Source organism: Chinchilla lanigera, unplaced genomic scaffold (genome assembly GCF_000276665.1).
Source record: "Chinchilla lanigera isolate Chin_1 unplaced genomic scaffold, ChiLan1.0 scaffold00049, whole genome shotgun sequence".
NCBI classification, from domain to species: Eukaryota; Metazoa; Chordata; class Mammalia; order Rodentia; family Chinchillidae; genus Chinchilla; species Chinchilla lanigera.
The window spans coordinates 9,836,189-9,854,866 of NW_004955450.1; the positions used below are offsets into that span (position 1 = coordinate 9,836,189).

The following is an 18,678-nucleotide window of genomic DNA, read 5'->3' on the forward strand; positions in this document are numbered from 1 at the left end:
AAAAGATTATTTTGTTGTTAAAAGCCCTAGATGGATTGATTACATATTTAGGTGCAAGATAAAAAAAAGGTACTAAAAAGATTATTTTGTTGTTATTTTGGAGTACAGAGAAGATACCCTGGAACCCATAAAGGATGAAAATATTTGACTACAAAAAAAATGTTAAAGCAGTGGATGATTAGAAGTAATAATGCACACACATACACGTAGAAAAAATTAAGTTATATTATCTGGGCAGTAGAATTGCAGGTGTTTATAAAATGATTTTTCATACAAAAATCTATTATTTAGCAGATTGTCTTACATATTTTTAGTGTAGCCAGAAAAATACTTAGCTTTAGTGTTCTCAAAAATGCAAACTAGTGTTGTATGTCTTTGAAACCTATGTTATTGTGGAAAAGAATAAAACATAATTCTAATTCTGGACAGGGATTTGGACAGGGATTTGGACAGGGATTTATGGGGAGGAAGATTAATAGTAAGTAGATAGTAAAAGTCAGCAAGATTGCCTTACTAATGGGTATATAGCTTGCTGGGAGTAAAATTTATTTCTTAAAAATTGCTCTTCAGCATGTTTACTCAAATTAGTTTGCCTTTGTGAAATTGGTTGTTGGTTTTTTTCCTCCAGAAGTTGTAGTGTTGATTAATTGATCATCTAAGTGGTTAGGTAGTTGGTATTTTTTCCTATTATAGAAGTAGCTTTTTAAATAATTAACTTTAAATGTGAAGGAAATTAAGCTTATAATTATGTCCTTAGGATCAAAGTTCTGATCGTACCAGTCTTTCTTCAGTGGGAGCCCAGGATTCTGAATCTACCTCTTTGACAGATGAAGATGCCTGCCATGAGTTGGAAGGAGCCATTTCCTCCCAAGAGAGCAGTGCCACTTCCGGGACCAAGGGAATTGATCTCAGCCGGACTAGCCTAGAAAGTTCTGCCTCCTTAGAAGGTTTGTCCAAACAGTTCTGTCTTATTGTATTTGATGAATACTACTACTTTTTTATGATTTAATTTTGTTTTTAGATTTTGTAAAAGATTTATATGACTCTAAAGAAAAATGAGAAAAGCATTTACAAAGAAAGTCTGACTTCTGTCCCCATCCCCTCATTGTTTCTTCCTGTCCCTAGAGGAAGCCATTTTTACTAATTTTTGTTTGTCCTTTTTTTTTTAATATAAGTATAGGTATTTTTATAGATCCTTTTTACTTCCCTGTCTCCTTACTGCAAAGGTAGCATACTGCAAAGTCCTTCCCACCCATTTCTTTTTTTCACTTAACAGTGTACCCTGAAGAATTTTTATCACACGGCAATGTCCCTCATTCATTTCTGTTGCTGCATAGCTCGTTGTGTATGGTTGCATCATAGTTCATCTTAACCACTTCCCTTTTGATGGACATGAAGTTTCTGGTCTTTGAAATGCTATAGTCCATATATGTCATAGCATATTTTTACCAGTATTCTTTAGAAGATATTTTAAAATTTTTCCATGAGGTGATATTGCTAAATTCCCTCCCATAAGGGTGTACTGTTTTGCATTCCAACAGTACATGAGAATACCTTTTTCCCCACAGCCTTGTCAACAAAATATGCTGGCAAACTTATAGATTTTTGCCTTGTGTTAGGTAAGGAATGTACGTCAGTTTACTTTTCATTTATATTTTTCTTACAAAAATGAAATTGAGTGCCTGGTGTTTAACATGTTTGCCAATCTCATTTCTTGTGACCTGAGCATTTATACCACTGCTTTTTGCATTGAAAAAGATTTCGTTCATTATTTCTTTTTTTTCAAAATTACCTTCAATATTTTTAGTAGAACAGGTTGACATCAGTAAAACTATGGAATTCAAAGAGTCTCATATCCTTTCTTACCCGTTTTAATGGTTTTGCTGTTTGTGTTTTAATAATGAACAGGATCCCTCTCAAAGTTTGCCTTACCTGGGAAATCAGAAGTGCCATCTTCTCTGAACATGAGTAATGCAAATATCTTCCAGAACTATGCAATGGAGGTACAGTTTACTCAAAAGAGCTTCTTGCTGTGCTGCTTTATAAAACACACACTTAAGTGTGGATGGCCCCTGGTACAGTAATAAAAAAACAGGTAGCATCTGGAATGTCAGCATGTGTATTACCTGTGAATAAACTTAAAATCTGGCTTTTAGGCCACTGTGTTGAGTCTTACACAGTAGCCCACCTTCATGTTGTAGGGTATACTTCTTTTCTACTTTTACTTGGCCCAGTCTTGCTTTGTAGAACCTATTTCTTTTCCTACCTTCAATAAAACTTTGCTACCATTTTAAAAAGTCTGGCTTTCGGGTATCAGTTATTTCAGATTATTGAAGTCTTGCTACTTTATCAGGACAATTACAGGCTTACTTTGAGATTTATCAACATACAGAGTGTTTTCATTTTTGGCATTTGTATTTATTTCTTATTGTGTGGGTGTTCTCTTTGAATATTTATTTCACATCATAAACACAAGCAATTTTGCTGTGCAAGCAGACTTTTTTGATAAAGGTGCAGAAAGCAGTTTCAGCATTACATTGTCAGCTTCTTCATCATCATTTTTATTCTCATGTCAATTGAATGTAGCCCTCCGCCAGGTAAGCTTCTACATCCCCTTTTCTTGAAATGAAAGGTCATACTTTTATGCTTTTAAAAATTTCCCAAATTTTTCTGGGAATTTGCTTCCAGTTATATTTGTGAGTATAGTCACTATTTCACACTAATTTACATAAATAAATTTGCATATAGCCGGAAGATAAATGATGAGCACTGATGTTGCTGTTTATAAAGTTTCCATGGCTTCAAAAATGTTTATATCTTATTAATATAATGATAGCATTCACAGTTATCCATAACAGTGCTTCTCAGCCTGTCTACAGTCAAAGACTAGGCCTGTTTGTTAATTTCTAGTCTGATACTCCTGTAAAATAAGTTACTTATGCACTTAGACATCACAGCAATGTCAGATTACTTTACAGATTTCTAAGTCCTCTCAGTTGCTTTCTCACCCCAGACCAGTAGTTTGTGGTACAGAGCCAGTCCAATAACCACACTTTGGGTCTATAATTTAAAATGTGTTTCAATATGTATTAACAAATGTAATGCTTAAGTTTACTTTTTTTGTGAGTAGTACCACAGCAAACTGTATAGTACTGTAATTATAATAGAAAATATGCACTGAATGCCAACTTTCAAGCGAAAGTTTTGAAATAGATTTGGCTGAAGTAGTTGAAGATGAGTATGGCAGACAGTGCACTGGCTGTAGTCCACTTCCTGTTTGTAGTGTCTGAATCCTTCTGCGTTTTTTCCAGTAGACTTTCCAATTAATTGAAATGTTTTTTTAACTGAAGATGTGCCTTCCCCAGCTTGCTTTGTAAAGAGCTGTCTTCTCCCTTAGGTTCTCATTTCAAGTTGTTCTCGGTGCAAAACTTGTGATTGTCTTGTTCATGATGAGGAAATCATGGCTGGCTGGACAGCAGATGACTCAAACCTCAATACCACTTGCCCCTTCTGTGGCAACCTTTTCTTACCCTTTCTAAATATTGAAATAAGAGACTTAAGACGACCTGGAAGGTACTGTTGTATTTTTTCCCATTGTATGTACAGGTCATGTCCCTTAGAATATTCCCTTTCTCAGAAAACTCCTTTGGTTCACATTCCAGATATTTTTTGAAGTCAAGCCCATCTACAGAATATATGCACCTTCCATCCTCCTTTTCAAGTCAGACGAAGCAGTCTTGCATTTCAACGTCTGCCTCTGGGCTTGATGCATCTGCTCTCTCTGTTCAAGGGAATTTTGATCTAAATAGGTATGATTATGGGGAGCTATATTTTTTTTTCATTTGTTACTTTTTCTAAGACAGTCTTGTGTTGCTCAGGCTGGTCTTGAATTCTTGAGCCCAAGTAGTCCTCTTGCTTAGCCTCCTGAGTGCTGGGATTACAAGCATGTCCCACAGCCAGCTAGGGACTATATTTTAACGATATTATCCCTTGTGTTTTATATGTTTACATATGTTTTAGATGTAAGACAAAAAAATTAGCTGAGCATTTTAAGGTTTAAATGTCTGTGAAAAGTAAATTTATGATCTTAAATTCTTATTTCTAATTAAACCAACACTGAAATTCTGTAGTAGCCTAAATTTTAAATGTATATAGTTATTTATATGCTATGCTTTACGCATCTCCAGAGTTAGGCAGGTGGGCTGGTACATGCCTGTGATCCCTTCCCTTGGGAGGCCGAGGCAGGAGAATCACAAGTTCAAGGCGAGTCTGGATCATATAATAAGAACATGTCATAAGCAAAAAGAGTTTAACTATTTGCACCTGTGATAATATTTACTCATCATTTAAAAGTAAAAACTCTGTAGCATCCTGGAAGTTTATAATGATCAACTTTTTCTCATCTCCGTCTCTTCAGGAATTAAGTCAATACTGACTTCTACTTTGTAATATTTAATTTTCTACATAGAAATACTTAATGTATGAAAACATTCCTCCAAATTAAGCTAAACTTATATAGTAAACCTAATATAAATAATGTATAGTTAAATTCAGAAGTGCCAAAAACTCTTGTGTATATAACTGGGAAAGTGAAGAAATATTGGTAGCTGCATGAGCAGAGAAATCCTGTGTAGTGTTGGCAGGCTAACATGAGCTATTTGATCTCAAGTGCTTACACAGTAATATCAAAAACCTATGTGTGTGCATCCTCTTTTATCATAGATCTATTGTGACTCCTGAGGGATTATGTGTCTTTTATCTGTACTCTGTATCCCCAGGGGCCAATGTAGCTCCTGTTGTATAAAAGCTGTCACTAAATGTTTTGAATAGTTGAATGAATATTGAGTAAAGATCACTTGATAGAAAGGAAATTTGACATGACTACTCTATTACCTAAAAATATATCCTATTTCTCAGCTGAAGCCTAAGAAACACATTTTCTTTATTTGCTATGTCCTGTTAGGATTCTAAAGAGAATAATATGGTTCTTCTATATGAAATAAAGTAAATCAAGACACTAATAAGCTTTTTTCTTTCTTCAATGCTCAAGCAAATCTAAACTACAAGAAAATTCCTGTGCCAGAAGTATTCAGATCCCTGCTAATAGATCAAAAACAGCTATGTCAAAATGTCCATTATTTCCAATGGCCAGGAGTATTAGTACTTACGGCCCCTTGGATAAAGAAGATAGTGGAGGACAGAAGCTTATTCCTACAGGCAGCCTGCCAGCTAGTTTGCAAGGAGCTACTGTAAGTATTTTGGTGTTTGTGTAATTTGCAAATCAATCATTTAAATATAACTTTGTTCCCTGTGTCTTAACCTTATTAGCTTCAATTTTACTATTGTTACAAAGAGTTTTAACCCATGATATAATTATGTTACCATTCTACTTATATGGAGATTGTTGACAGAAAATTTTTTATGAACAGTTTAGTATCATCATTCTTGTATGTCATTTATGGTTTTTATTTATTCAATAGGACTCTCTGGGATTAGAATGGCACCTTCCAAGTCCAGATCCTGTCACTGTCCCATATCTTAGTCCACTAGTGGTGTGGAAGGAACTTGAGAGCTTGTTGGAAAATGAAGGTGATCATGCAATAATGGTGGCAGACTTTGTAGACCATCATCCAATTGTTTTTTGGAACCTTGTGTGGTATTTCAGACGTCTTGATTTGCCCAGTAACTTACCTGGATTGATTCTTTCTTCTGAGCATTGTAACAAGTATTCAAAGGTATGACAGTAAAAATTAAAAGGCAGTGCTACTATCACCGTCATAATGTTCACAAATTCCTAATGATATGAGTTGTTTATGCTATTTTTAATAACCATTTAACTCATTAGACATATAGAATTGTGTTAGTTGCACTTATAAACAATCTTTTCTTACAGTTTAGCTGTAATATAGTCATGGTTTTGAGCTGGCCTCTAAAATTTACAGAAAACATTCTTGTACTTTTGTTATCACTTTAAAAATAAACTGGACAGCTGGGCGTGGTGGCGCATGCCTATAATCCCAGCACTCAGGAGGCTGAGGCAGGAGGATTGTTGCAAGTTTGAGACCAGCCTGAGCTACAAAGTGAACTTAAGACCGGCCTGAACTGCATATCAAGACCCTGTCTCAGAAAAAGACTGACTAAATAAATAAATAAATACATACATATATACATACATACATACATACAAACTGGAAGTGGCTTTTAATGAGAAGGCTTTGTGAGTTAGCCCCAACCTTATTTCAAACCTCCTTTGAAAAACAAAACTAAGGATTTCTGCAGCTATACTGAAAGCATGTAGTACCATTCTCTTTATTCTCACTCTGAATTTTGGATTAGCATCTAGTCAATCAGTTTGTTATGTGTTCATTTACTTCTTTAATTATATTTATTGTGCTGGGGGGGTCAAGCCATTCATGCTAGGTAAGTGCTCTACCACTGAGCTACCTCACCAGCCTTCATGTGCAGCTTTTATGTGCCATCACCACCATTAAAGTGCAGTCTCTAAGTTTAGGAACTTTGCTTTCTCTCTTCTTATACTTCACGTCTGTGATTGCACAGGTACTTTTTGACTTTTGATACATCTTGAACGAGAAAGATGTAACTCAGTCATAATTATTTGGGCAAGGGTATTGGGCTGATAAAGAATGGGACTCCTGGGGCTGAGGATATAGCTAAGTGGTAAGGCACTTGTTTAGCATGCACAAAGCCCTGGTTTCAGTTCCTGAATTCATCTTTCTGTGGGCTCTGAGTGATGATCAGGGATAAAATGAACCCTTTGTGGTACCCTTTCTCGCTGTGTTAAATCTGCTCCTTTAGAGATCATTGGCTTCTCAACACAGCCAGTCTTCCTTTAGCAGATGTCAGAAGCATACACAAGTTATTTTCTGTCTCTTTTCTCTCCTTCACACATACATCCTTTTAAAGAATTACAAAGATTTTTTAATATTCACAAAAATTATCATGTAAGGATCATTAATTAACGTTCTGTTCTACCACACAGATTCCCCGCCACTGTATGTCTGAAGATAGCAAGTATGTTTTAATACAAATGTTATGGGACAACATGAAATTACATCAGGATCCAGGACAGCCTCTGTACATCCTCTGGAACGCCCACAGTAAGCGCTGTCATAGAATGCTAACTTCATTCATGCAAGAGTAATCTCTTACTTGCTGTAAATAGCCTAAAATGATATATAACTGACTTTTATTTCCCTGTACTACTTTTGTCTTACAGGTCAAAATCGTACTCTTTTGTTTGAGAGTGAGTGTTAAGCTTTCCTTTTTTAGTGCTACCTTCTGTGGAGGTCAATATTTTTTGGTGGCTTCGTTTTGTTTTTGTCTTTGAGGGGTGATGTGTATGTGCTGGAGGGGTTATGTTTTGTCTAGTTCAGCTTTCAGCACATTGCTTATCCCGGTTTCTTCTTTCTACATATTTTTTGTTTTCACCCATGGCTGCTAATGTAGAATTTCCTTCAGGGGCTGGTATTAAGTGAAAATATTTTTGGTTATTGTGTATTTGAGGTCACAAAAAGCTTTAGGCCTATTTTTGTTATCATTTGTCTTTTTCCTTTTTTGCTTTCTTCATTCCTAGATTTCTATTCCTTTTTCCTTTATTGTCCTTAATTTATTTTTAGTGCTTTGCAAGTTTAATAGCTGTCAGTTGCTATTTAATTTTTCCTCTTTATACACAGAACATTTCCTTCATCTGTTCTTTTGTTCTTTTATAGCTCAAAAGTATCCAATGGTCCATTTATTGCAAAAAAGTGATACCTCATTTAACCAGGAACTATTGAAAAGTATGGTAAAAAGCATTAAAATGAATGATGTCTATGGACCAATGAGTCAGATTTTAGAGACACTGAGTAAGTGTCCACATTTTAAAAGACAGAGGTGAGTCGTTCCCTTACATGAATGTATTGTTCCTCTAAGCAGGTGCATCTTGTTTGCTTAGTTATTTCCAGACTATTTCATGCTTGTGTTATAAAAATTTTCATACAGAACTTATAAACTATATCAACACTAATATTTTCTCTGTACCTTTTTTCCTTAGGAGTTTATACAGAGAAATTCTGTTTCTCTCACTTGTGGCACTGGGAAGAGAAAATATTGATATAGGTAATTCAGCATGATAAATAATGTGTAATACTTTTATAGCATACTATAGTTTTTTAAGTGTTGTATATCAGTGGTTTTTATTATACTAATACTAAATTATATTAGTTTATTAGAAAAATTGTTTCTTAGTTTTTTTTTAATCTAATGTAAAAGGTACTTTAATGCTTTGATCATGGTAGTAGTAATAAAGACAAATGATAAAAGTTAGTATTTTTTTAGTGCCTCATACAACAGCAAGCCCTTTACATGTATTATTAGATATAATTACCCCCAAATCCTATGAGTATAGGTAATAGTATTATACAGGATCCTGAGGGTCTGAAAGATAAAGTAACTTAATCTCTGGTTTTACAGTAAACAATAGAGCCATCTTTTGTACTCCAGGTGGTTTTTATTTTACTCACACTTACATGCTACAACTCTGATCACTGAATTCTTCCTCATCACCGGAGTGTGTACTCTTCTTTATCCTGGGCGGTGCGAGTCCTCTGAGGTCGAAGGGGCCCCTACACTGGGTTTCCATTTGTTTTACTCTCGCCATGGCTTGGCCAAGACTGTCAAGAGCAGCGTTTTTTCCCCTCTTCTTCACTTTCTGCTGCGTCCTCAGTTTCTTCTGATTCAGAGATTTTCTTTTTATTCTTTTTTTCTCTCCTCTTTGGAGACTCACATTCTCCGAGCATATTTTTCGGACAAGCATAACTTAAGTGCCCCCTTCCCCCACCGTCATAACACTAGATATATCAAAGTAGTTCCACCTTCAAGTTAATTCAGCTGCTCTTCCATTGTCAATAGCAGTACTTGCATTTATCACTCCACCAAATAATTGCTGTTTATGGCTCTGGTGCAGTTTTGTGCAGTCTTTATCCAAAAATAATGTAAATGTAACTCCTTTACTCATCCTCATATCTTTGTCTTTCATTATAACAACCCCGGTATAAGTCATTCGTCAAGGAGAAGGGCAAGTTGGACACATAGACTGTGCTTTTACGTGGAGCCAAGCCTCCACTCATTTCTTCGGGCAGGACGGACCCAGCAGAGCTGGGGCTCAGCCCCAACTCTTCCTCCCCTGCTCACTCCGGCCTGGGCATCCCCCGCTGGAGCGGGGTCAGTGCGGAGGTCAGCAGTAGCAGCTGAGCAACACAGAGCCATATTTTAACCAAGGAGTCTTAATTTTCAATCCCACGCTTTAAACAGTGGTTATATCACTAATAGCATTGAGCTAGCTCAGAAAGAATATAAGGCAGCTAAATTATGGAGTCCCCAGAGTTTTTTGGTTGGTCAGCTCCTCCTGCTGGTTATTGTACTTAGCCTCTTTTGTTGTTGTTATTTTGAGACTGAAGCTTGTTATGTTTCCCAGGCTGGTCTTGAATTCCCGGGTTGAAGTGGTCCTTCTGCCTCAGCCTCCCAAATAGCTAGGACTGTAGGTGTCCACCACTGCACCAAGTTGGCTTAACCTCTTTTAAATTTCTATTTCCAAGTTCTAAGAAAAAGTCAAAATAACTTCTGATATGGAAAAAAGAAGAAATGGCTGTCAGACATTAGATACATAAGTAGGCTTTCTGTTCGAGAATTTATAATTTTGAATAGTTTGAGGAAAAAGATACCTGCTGAGTGATATCTAACTTGGGAGCCCTACATGAGCCCACTCACCAGCCTATGTGGTGGGCAGCACTTCTACTAGGTGATTGTACACTGGTTTTAAACAGAAACCAACGTAATTTTTCAGTGTCAGTGCCTCATTTGACATTTGAAGCGCCCCATGTGTTTACTAGCAGCAGCGTAGTCATAATGGTGAGTTACAAGCATAAGCACTCTTATAAGTTCCTCGGTGAGACAGCATGGGCTTGGGTGGAAAGCAGAGGGTCTTCCCTGGGGCTGCTTCCTAGCAGCTCACTGAGGGGCAGTGTGAGCAGCCATGAGTGAATGGAGCAGAAGGCTGAGTGCAGCCATCCCTAGCTGGGTACCCTACAGCATTACCAGTGCCATCGAGCTCACAGGTGACTTGTGCCGCTGGAAATGGTCAGCCTTCATACGAAGGGAGAGAGTGTAGAATTTGACAGCAAATGTGTGTGTGAGTAAAATGGTGAACATCTCACAGAATGAAATTATTAGATGAGTGTGATATTTTAAATATTTTATGGACAAAGAGACTAGTTAGGAAGAAAATAAATTTGCTCAGATGTAAAATAGGAGTGGAAAATTGGCTTATACGAAAATGGCTTTAGTGTGGTAAAGAAGAAACCCTCCCTCTTTGCTGGTGGGATTGCAAACTAGTGTAACCACTATGGAAATCAGTATAGGAAGGGGAAATAAGAAAGATGTGCCGTGTACAGGAACCTAATAACCCCAATTAATGCAAGCATTATATATCATAACAAGAACTAAGACAAATGATATTAACAAAATTTTAAAATGGAGCCAGGTGTGGTGGCACACACCTGTGATCCCAGCACTTGGGAGGCTGAGGCAGAAGGATTATTGCAAGTTTGAGGCCAGCCTGGAGTACACAGCAAGACCCTGTCTCAAGAAAAGGAGGGGAAGGGATAAGGGAACTAGAGGAGAAAAGAATGGGGAGAGGAAGGGGATTTTTTTTTTAAAGATGCTATAATATGTACATGTAACCATTCCCCAAGACAGTTGTAAACTACACAAACTGCAAACATGTCCAAATAAAATAAAATGTAAATAAATAAATTTTTTTTTTTTTTTGGTACCAGGAATCAAACTTAGGACCTTGCACTTGCCAGGCAGGAACTTATGCCACTGAGGTGTATCCCCAGCCCTGTAAATAAATGAAATGGCCTTAAATGATCAAAATATAAATCTAAGCTACACACAAAGGTAGTCTTAGTATCTAAGAATCTAAGCAGGGAACACTGTACTTGGAAGTAACATTAAATTGCTGATTACTCAGTTGAAATGAAGTTGGGAAAATTTGCAGAAGTTCCAATAGAAATGTAAAGATTATTTAGAATCAGAGAATATTTGATAAAGAAGGCTAAATATAGCCATGTTTAACATAATTTTTGTGAATTTTTTGAGTTGCTCTTTCCATCAGAAAGAGGAAAAGAATGAAGAGATTCAAATTGCAACCAGGGAACTTGGAGCAGAATGTTGTGAATATTTGCTTTGTACTTTAATGCTTATGGAAACTGGAGACTGTTAAAAATAGGAAACTTGCCAGGTGTGGTGGTGCACACCTGTAATTACAGTGCTTGGGAGGCTGAGGCAGGAGGATTGTCACAAGTTGAGGCCAGCCTGTTCTCCACAGTGAGTTCAAGGCCAGCCTGAACTACACAGCAAGCTCTTGTCTTGAGAAAAAGAAAGAAACTTGACAAATGTTTCTGTGTTCAACTGGAAAAATAATCTGACACGGATAGGCAGGAATCAAAAATATGTAGTAAAATAGTTAAGGAATTGAAACAAGAAATTGGGACCATTATATACATGCTGGTATGAATGTAAAATGATGTAGTCAGTGGAAACAATTTTGTATCTCTTCAAAATGTAAATAAGCAGAGCTATGCCGTGACCCAGCAATTCCCAGCAATTGTCTGTAACTAAGAGAAGTTCTTACAGAAATTTCTACATCAGTGTTCATAGCAATGTCATTCATATTAGCCAAAAAGTAGAAAAAATTAAATATACATCACCTGATGAATGGGTCAACAAAAGTGGCGTATTTATACAGTGGGGTGTTACTGAGTTACAAAGGGCTGAAGTGCTGATACATGCTACATGGGTTACCCTTGAGAGTGCACACAGTGAGAGAGACTGGTCATAGAGACCATAGATTGTACAATTTATTTATATGAAATGTCCAGAGCAGGCAAATCTATGCTGATAGAAGGGAGATCAGCCGGGCATGGTGGTGCATGCCTATAATCCCAGCACTTGGGAGGCTGAGGCAGGAGGATTGTTGCAAGTTCAAGACCAGCCTGGGCTACAAAGTGAGCTCAAGGCCAGCCTGAACTGCATAGTGAGACCCTGTTACAAAAAGACAAAAAAAAAAAAAAAAAAAGAGATAAGTGATTGCTAAAAGCTAGGAAGAGGGATGAACTGAGAGTGATTTCTGTTGTCAGGGTTCTTTTTGGTGAGATGAATTGTTCTATAATTAGATCATGGTTCTATGATTAGATCGTGGTGATGGTTGTACAATCCTATGAATATATACTGAATTTTACATTAAAAATTAATGAATTGTGCCAGGCATGGTGGCGTATGCCTGTAATCCCGGCACTCAGGAGGCTGAAGCAGGAGGATCGTTGCAAGTTTGAGACCAGCCCACCAAAGTGAGCTCAGGGCCAGCCTGAACTGCATAGTGAGACCCTGTCTCAAAAAGACCAATCAATCAATCAATCAATAAAATGATATGTGAATTATGTCTGACTAAAAAAAAGAACTAGTCAGGAAATACTACTTAAAGATTCATTAGCAGGATTTGCCCTTGTAGAAACTACTCTAATTACAGCAGAGTGAGGTAGCGACAGCAGAGCTAGAAAAATCAATAGGACAGGAGAGTTTAGAAATAGACATCTATAGGGATAAAGCATGATAAAGTCAATTAGGAAAAGTAGACTGTTGAATAGTGTTGGAACAGTCATCTAGCCACTTGGGGAAGATGCTAGAAATTGCCAAAATCAGGAATGTTATTCTTTGAGCTAGGCTTTTGAAATATAATGAAACAGAAGAGATACCAAGGAAGAGTATGCAGATCCTATTTCTGAGTACTCTGATCATTGTTCTCTACCCAGTACACTCCCAGAGCACACTCAGATATTAGCCAAAGGGGTTTCATGTGTCTGGACCTCTAAATTGGAGAAGCTTATTCACTCATGCATTTGTTGTCAAATCAGCCTTCAAGGGCACCACTGTGGCAGTTTCAGAGGGGGAAGACACTCTGATGTCTGTCATCTGCCCAAAACCTAGTGACATTCAGACAAAATTCATACCTCACTTCAATCCCTAAGGGTCAGAATTTTCTCCCAGTATGTGTTTAAAAATAAGTGGTCAGTTAGCATGATTTCTACACAGAAACTTCTAATGAAAACTTACACACCTGTGGTCTTCCTTTTTTATCACATGTGAATTATCTTCTGGGAAGGAAGCATACAGGCCTTGCTGTGATATCCTGAATAATAAAAGCTAATTTATTATTATAATTTATCACAGCTAATTACCCTGATCTATTTCCATGTGAAAGAGGTAATATCATTATTTGATGATGTCAAAAGATATTTGGATATTTTCCCAAGGTTATCCCATAATAGGAAGTGTTGGACACATAAATACTATCCAGTTGAATCAAAAATTTAAATGTGAAAAACTAAACCATAAAAGTTAAGAACATACAGGTAAATTTGAGTATGAAAACAATGTACAAAAAGTATGCATGGTAGTTGGTGGTTTCAAACATGTATACTTGGTACAGTTAAAAGTGGCTTGTGGAGTCTAGCCCTAAAATGCTGTAGAGCCTAAGGTTTCCCCTGTAGCCTTGAAATTTGTGGTCCTTTGAGTGGCAGAAGTACATCTTACAGGTTTCTCCTTGGCTCCTAATTTTGTGGTTCTATAGTATTTAGATACTTGATTATTGTCAGCATCAGACTTAAATTTCTTTCTGCTTGTATTTCTTTATGAATTTTTGCAGATGCATTTGACAAGGAATACAAGATAGCATATGATCGTCTCACACCTAGTCAAGTCAAGAGTACGCACAACTGTGACAGACCACCAAGCACTGGGGTGATGGAATGTCGGAAAACCTTTGGAGAACCTTATCTTTAAGATGTGTGTGTGTGTGTACATTCAATATATATTGTATAGTCACTGTACAAAATAACACTTTAAGATGCTAAACTTTTTCCTTCAGTTTTTGAGAACGCATTTGTAAATGGTTTGGGAGGTTCGAACAGCGTATGTACGGAAAGCTTTCGGAAGAGAAGAGTGACAAATAGGGAAGGAGCCACTTTGTTTCCCATTTCTTTTTTTCCTTTGACTTCCCTCTGATAAGTATTTTTGTGACGAGGAAATCCTACACAAAATTGGTTGCCATGAAATAAGACAACTGTTTTATGGTTTCTCTTGGAAGAGACATAAAAACGATCTATGGAACCAAAACAGCAGTGTAAGGTCAAGGTATCTCCTGTTTTCATAGACTATTCAAATGTTTTGACCATGAAATTGTATTATACATATTTTAAATTGTTTATAGTAAGTTGATATTTTTTTAATTTTTAAATTTAATATAGCAAACTTAAAATGAATTTAAACTTATGACACAAGTGTTTATTTTCCTTGTCTGCTGCTATTTGAAGTAATTAGTACAGCTGCAGATCTCTATAGATCTCTATATGTACATCTATATATATATTTTTTATTACTTGGGAGAATGAATTTTAAAAGTGTCAGTACTAGTGTTGCCGTCACCCTAGGACCGCATGTTACTACCCCTCAGCCCGGCGGCGCTGAGTGAGCGGTGGCAAGGGTGCATGTGCCCCCGCCTCCGGGCTCGCCGAGCCTCGTGGAGGGCCAGCCAGAGAGGCCCGCTGTACCACGACTGCAGATTCTCCTCTGGGGCTAATGGACACCTGCAGTACGCAGGGAAGATAGCTCACAGTCCAAATAGAACTTTAAATTTTAATACTCTCCTTTGAGAGTATATTGGAAAATATGACAGTTGACCCTATTCCAGATTTCACCCTTATTTTACTATCTAAAATGCTGACTATTGATAGAAATTGTACTATAAAATATTTATCTGAAGTGATTTACTGGGGTGTGTTAATAGTATATATAAATATTCAAAGTATTTTTTTGAAAGTAGAGAAATTGTAACCCTCTAAAAGTACAGCCAGATAGAATTTCCCATATTGAGGAACTTGGCTTTTTCCTCAAGCTTCAGAATCTGAAGTTTGTGGAATCTAAAAGGAGAAATATCCAGAAATCAGAAAACAAATTGAAGGTTTAAACACCATGAATATTAAATTGATTTTGAAAATCTGTTTGTCACATCATTTCTAATATCAGTTTCTTTGAGTAATTTCTGATAAGGAAAAAACATCCCTTGCCATTAGAGTTACTTACTATAGATCCTGGGTGCACTATGTACAAGTGCATAGTATATATAAATATCCTGGGTGCACTTGTACAGACTGTCATTTATCAAGGAGGCCTCCAGCCAGTTTTAAGGAAGGAAAAAGTGATGGTCCCAAATTGGATGTGTGAAGTCAGTTAAGTCCGTGACACTTACACTGGAAGTGTCTCAGAGCCCTGAGACTTAGAATTGGTTCTTCTGCAGAAAAACTGCCTTTTGAGCTCATGCCATTATTTAGAGTTGCGCCAAATTGAAACATTTCACAGCTTTCTACTCTGACAAATGATGGAAAGAGTTAAAAATGTAAAACTTCAGTTCAGTTAGTTTGGGGCTGAACTTGCTTACTTGAAAAATCTGGTGCTATGCACATATATCATCTGCCTCCCTGTGTGAATACCACCCACTCCGGTCTTGGTCGTCTTTACTGTCCAGATCCAGCCTTCACACTCTAATTGACTCTGTGTTCTCCAAGTCGGTTGGAAGCTGTCACTGCAGAGTGACAGTAGAGGGAGCTTCTGGTAGAACCCGCCAAAGAGGGTTCTGGGGTTCTCCTCTAGTTTTTTTTGTTGTGTCGTTTGTTGCTGTTTCCTTATGAGAACAGCTGGCACTATTACTTTTTCTGTGGTACAAACAATAAGCAGAAATCATACATTATTGGTTTCAGATACCTGACAAAAACAGCGTGGCAAAGCCCATTCTTATGGCTAAAACTCATTTAGAAAAGTGAATAGAACTTTTATCTCCTCCCTCCAACCCTGAGTTTTGTTTTTGTTTCTGATTTTGGGTAGAGTTTTGTTTCCATCATCTTTCATCCCCAGGAATATTACTACAGAAAGTCTTTAAAAATAAAACCTAGGTCTGGAGACGGGGCCCAGTGATAGGCACTTACCTAGCGAGAGCTGGTTCAGTCCCCAGCACGGCAAAAGACAAACAAACAAACAAACAAAAATAAAACCTAAGACATGAGTAGGAAATGATAAACCCTGCTCCAAAGGGAATTACAACAGGGATCATCCTTTTAAAACACTCTACAAACATCTCAATTTTCTCTCTGTTGACCATACATTTTGAAGAATCATGGCCACTGATGTTTGAGAGAGACGCCTTTTTACTGTGTTATCTCTTTTTTCTTATTCTTAGTTTTGCTTATATGTTTAAATTGTTAAAAATAAATCATGCTCTGTACTGGTAATATTTGTTTACTTCTTCCTCTCCCTATGCCTGAATGTCACTCTTTAGTATTTTATATCGTATTTCAGAGTTCAACTTTTTCCTCCTATTGCCAGCATAGGGAGTTATGCACCTGTTCATCTCCTCATTTGGTCTTTTTTTCTGATTCTTTTGAAGTGGGTTTTTGTTTTTCCTTTAAAAACCTAAAACTACAGGCTTGTTTTAAGGTTTTCTAAAATGTCTCCCCATTTTTGTATGTAGAGAAATGGCCCTGGAAAATGTTGGCTCAACATTTTAGACAATAAATACTTATTTTTATTTAATGCTGATAATTACTACTATATTTTAATGGAACTAGCTCTTTATAGAAGTTACGCTGTATTTTTAAACACTTTGTAGTATACAGAAAGGAAATACTTGCTGGGTAATGTGCAGTAGCCCAGCTTTATTGTTATTTCTTCCACTAACACATAAAAAGTTGCAGTTAGGCACTTCAGTCTCAGAACAAGAGGGGAGAGAGCAGGCGGCCTCTCTGAGAGGACCCTTGGCCTTTGTGCTAGAGTGAGCATGCTCTGCCCCTTCCTGTTTAGGAACAGCACTAAGCTTTATTTCAGAGTTTAAATCCAGCAGCTGCAAGCCAGTTTACCGTAATTCTTTCAGTACTTAGTGTCTTATCACCCTTTCACGTTACTGTACCTTCGTCCTCACCTCAACAAAAACACATTTGCTAGAGGAATTGTGTTTGTTTATAATAGCAGCAGTGCACAGATCAGTATAGGAGTTCTTCTCTCTGATTACAAAAGTCTGTATACATGTGTTTATATTCTGAGGTGGTTACAGACTCTTCTGAAAAAGTTACTGCTCCTTTTCCACAATTGCCGTTTCTTTGTATGGCTCCATTCTTTGCACTTAAAGATTTTCTTTTCAAATTTAGTACTGTGATAACCACAGGGTAACTAACTGATGGACTTTTGTATAATTGAAGTTCTCCAGATTTCATTTGCTCATCACATGAAGGGACCTGAACACCAGAAATGTACCTTTGGTTGTGCAAGAGATTGATGCCAGGGGACACTGCCAAGTTCTAGTAACCCGAGGCGTGGATGGGCCTGTCCATGGGCCCTGTGTTTGCATGTTTTATAGTGACAAGTCCCTGAACACAGTGCAGGCTGCAGCTGCAGGGGGACCTCCCACAAAAAAGGCTCAGAACTGAGGGTGTTCATTGGCATATATGGCCCACCGGTTTGTATCTGTTTATCTACCAGGCTGTGCCCTAAATATTAAATCGTAATTCCTACCCACATTTGGTACTCATTTAAATGATAACTGTGGTATAAGCAGTGTTATTTAAAAAAAAAAAAAAACTTCTAATTCAATTTTTTAAAAATAACATTTTCAGATCTATTGATGACAGTACAATGTAATGTTCAAAACATATAGTAACAGTGTAAGCAAATACCAATTTTCAGAACTTTGGGATAGATCTCTTTGCAGGTACTGTATAGAATCTTAACCCTTTTTATACTTTCAGAAATCTAGTACAAGCCTGTTGCCAGGGCCATCAAGGAAAGACAAACCCAAGGGGGACACCCATCAGCCCTGTCTTCCAGTTCAGACACCCACGGGGTAATGGACTTTCTAGGCTGAATCAATGACCAAGAATTTGCTCCAGGTTACTTTACAGATCATTTGGCCTGTCAAGTAAAAGGACCAAACAATATTATCTTCCCATTTTTAAAATGGTACTTTACCTCTAAAAAGGTATGGTTTTAGTAAATTATCGAGTTGTAAATATGTAACAAAAACTGCATTCCCAGTCATAAGAACTTGATTTTTTTTAGAAGTTTTCGTTGTTTTCCGTCTTCCTGAGATCCCTCCAACCTAGAATTTCCTGCCCATCTACCAAGACTCCACTTTCATTTTTGTACTTGTCCTTTCCTGTCACAATGTAAAGTGATCAGAACTTCCTTTGGAAGGAAAGTGCTAGAATTTTAGCACACTGATTAGGAATAGGGTATTAGATGATGAGAGTTGGCATTATTTTTTATTATTACTATTTTTGGCACAAGGTCTCGCTGTGTAGTTCAAGTTGACCTTGAACTCACTGTGTAGCCCAGGCTGGCCTCAAATTCATGGTGATCCTCCTGCGTCAGCCTCCTGAGGCTAGGATTACAGGCGTGGGCCACCATGTCCAGTTTTGCCTTTAATTATTAAATGGACACCTTAGCACACTGGCCTACAGAACATTTGACTTTCCACCCTCTTCACTTAGTCTTGAACAGCATCAGATTTTAGGC

The 18,678-nt window shown here is 37.3% G+C and overlaps 2 protein-coding genes and 1 pseudogene across 8 annotated transcripts in view; 1 reads left to right on the forward strand and 2 right to left on the reverse strand.

The window, feature by feature from the left end:
- Positions 1-15,115, forward strand: part of Dennd4a (DENN/MADD domain containing 4A) — a 128,070-nt gene extending 112,955 nt beyond the window's left edge. For 4 of the 7 annotated variants that reach the window (XM_005393707.2, XM_005393709.2, XM_005393712.2 and 1 more), the window contains 11 exons: positions 758-947; positions 1,909-2,003; positions 3,398-3,573; positions 3,663-3,809; positions 5,051-5,249; positions 5,481-5,735; positions 7,001-7,118; positions 7,238-7,264; positions 7,731-7,893; positions 8,054-8,118; positions 13,766-15,115. In XM_005393707.2, coding sequence (XP_005393764.1) covers positions 758-947; positions 1,909-2,003; positions 3,398-3,573; positions 3,663-3,809; positions 5,051-5,249; positions 5,481-5,735; positions 7,001-7,118; positions 7,238-7,264; positions 7,731-7,893; positions 8,054-8,118; positions 13,766-13,902 — 1,572 coding nt within the window. In that variant the 3' untranslated portion in view covers positions 13,903-15,115. The remainder of the gene's footprint in view (positions 1-757; positions 948-1,908; positions 2,004-3,397; positions 3,574-3,662; positions 3,810-5,050; positions 5,250-5,480; positions 5,736-7,000; positions 7,119-7,237; positions 7,265-7,730; positions 7,894-8,053; positions 8,119-13,765) is intronic. The other 3 variants (XM_005393710.2, XM_005393711.2, XM_005393713.2) reach the window with 1 other exon arrangement.
- Positions 8,260-10,569, reverse strand: LOC106149605 (annotated as a pseudogene).
- The window catches only part of Slc24a1 (solute carrier family 24 (sodium/potassium/calcium exchanger), member 1), a 31,003-nt gene continuing 26,306 nt past the window's right edge, over positions 13,982-18,678 (reverse strand). The window contains exon 8 of the mRNA XM_013518969.1: positions 13,982-15,486. Coding sequence (XP_013374423.1) covers positions 15,345-15,486 — 142 coding nt within the window. The 3' untranslated portion in view covers positions 13,982-15,344. The remainder of the gene's footprint in view (positions 15,487-18,678) is intronic.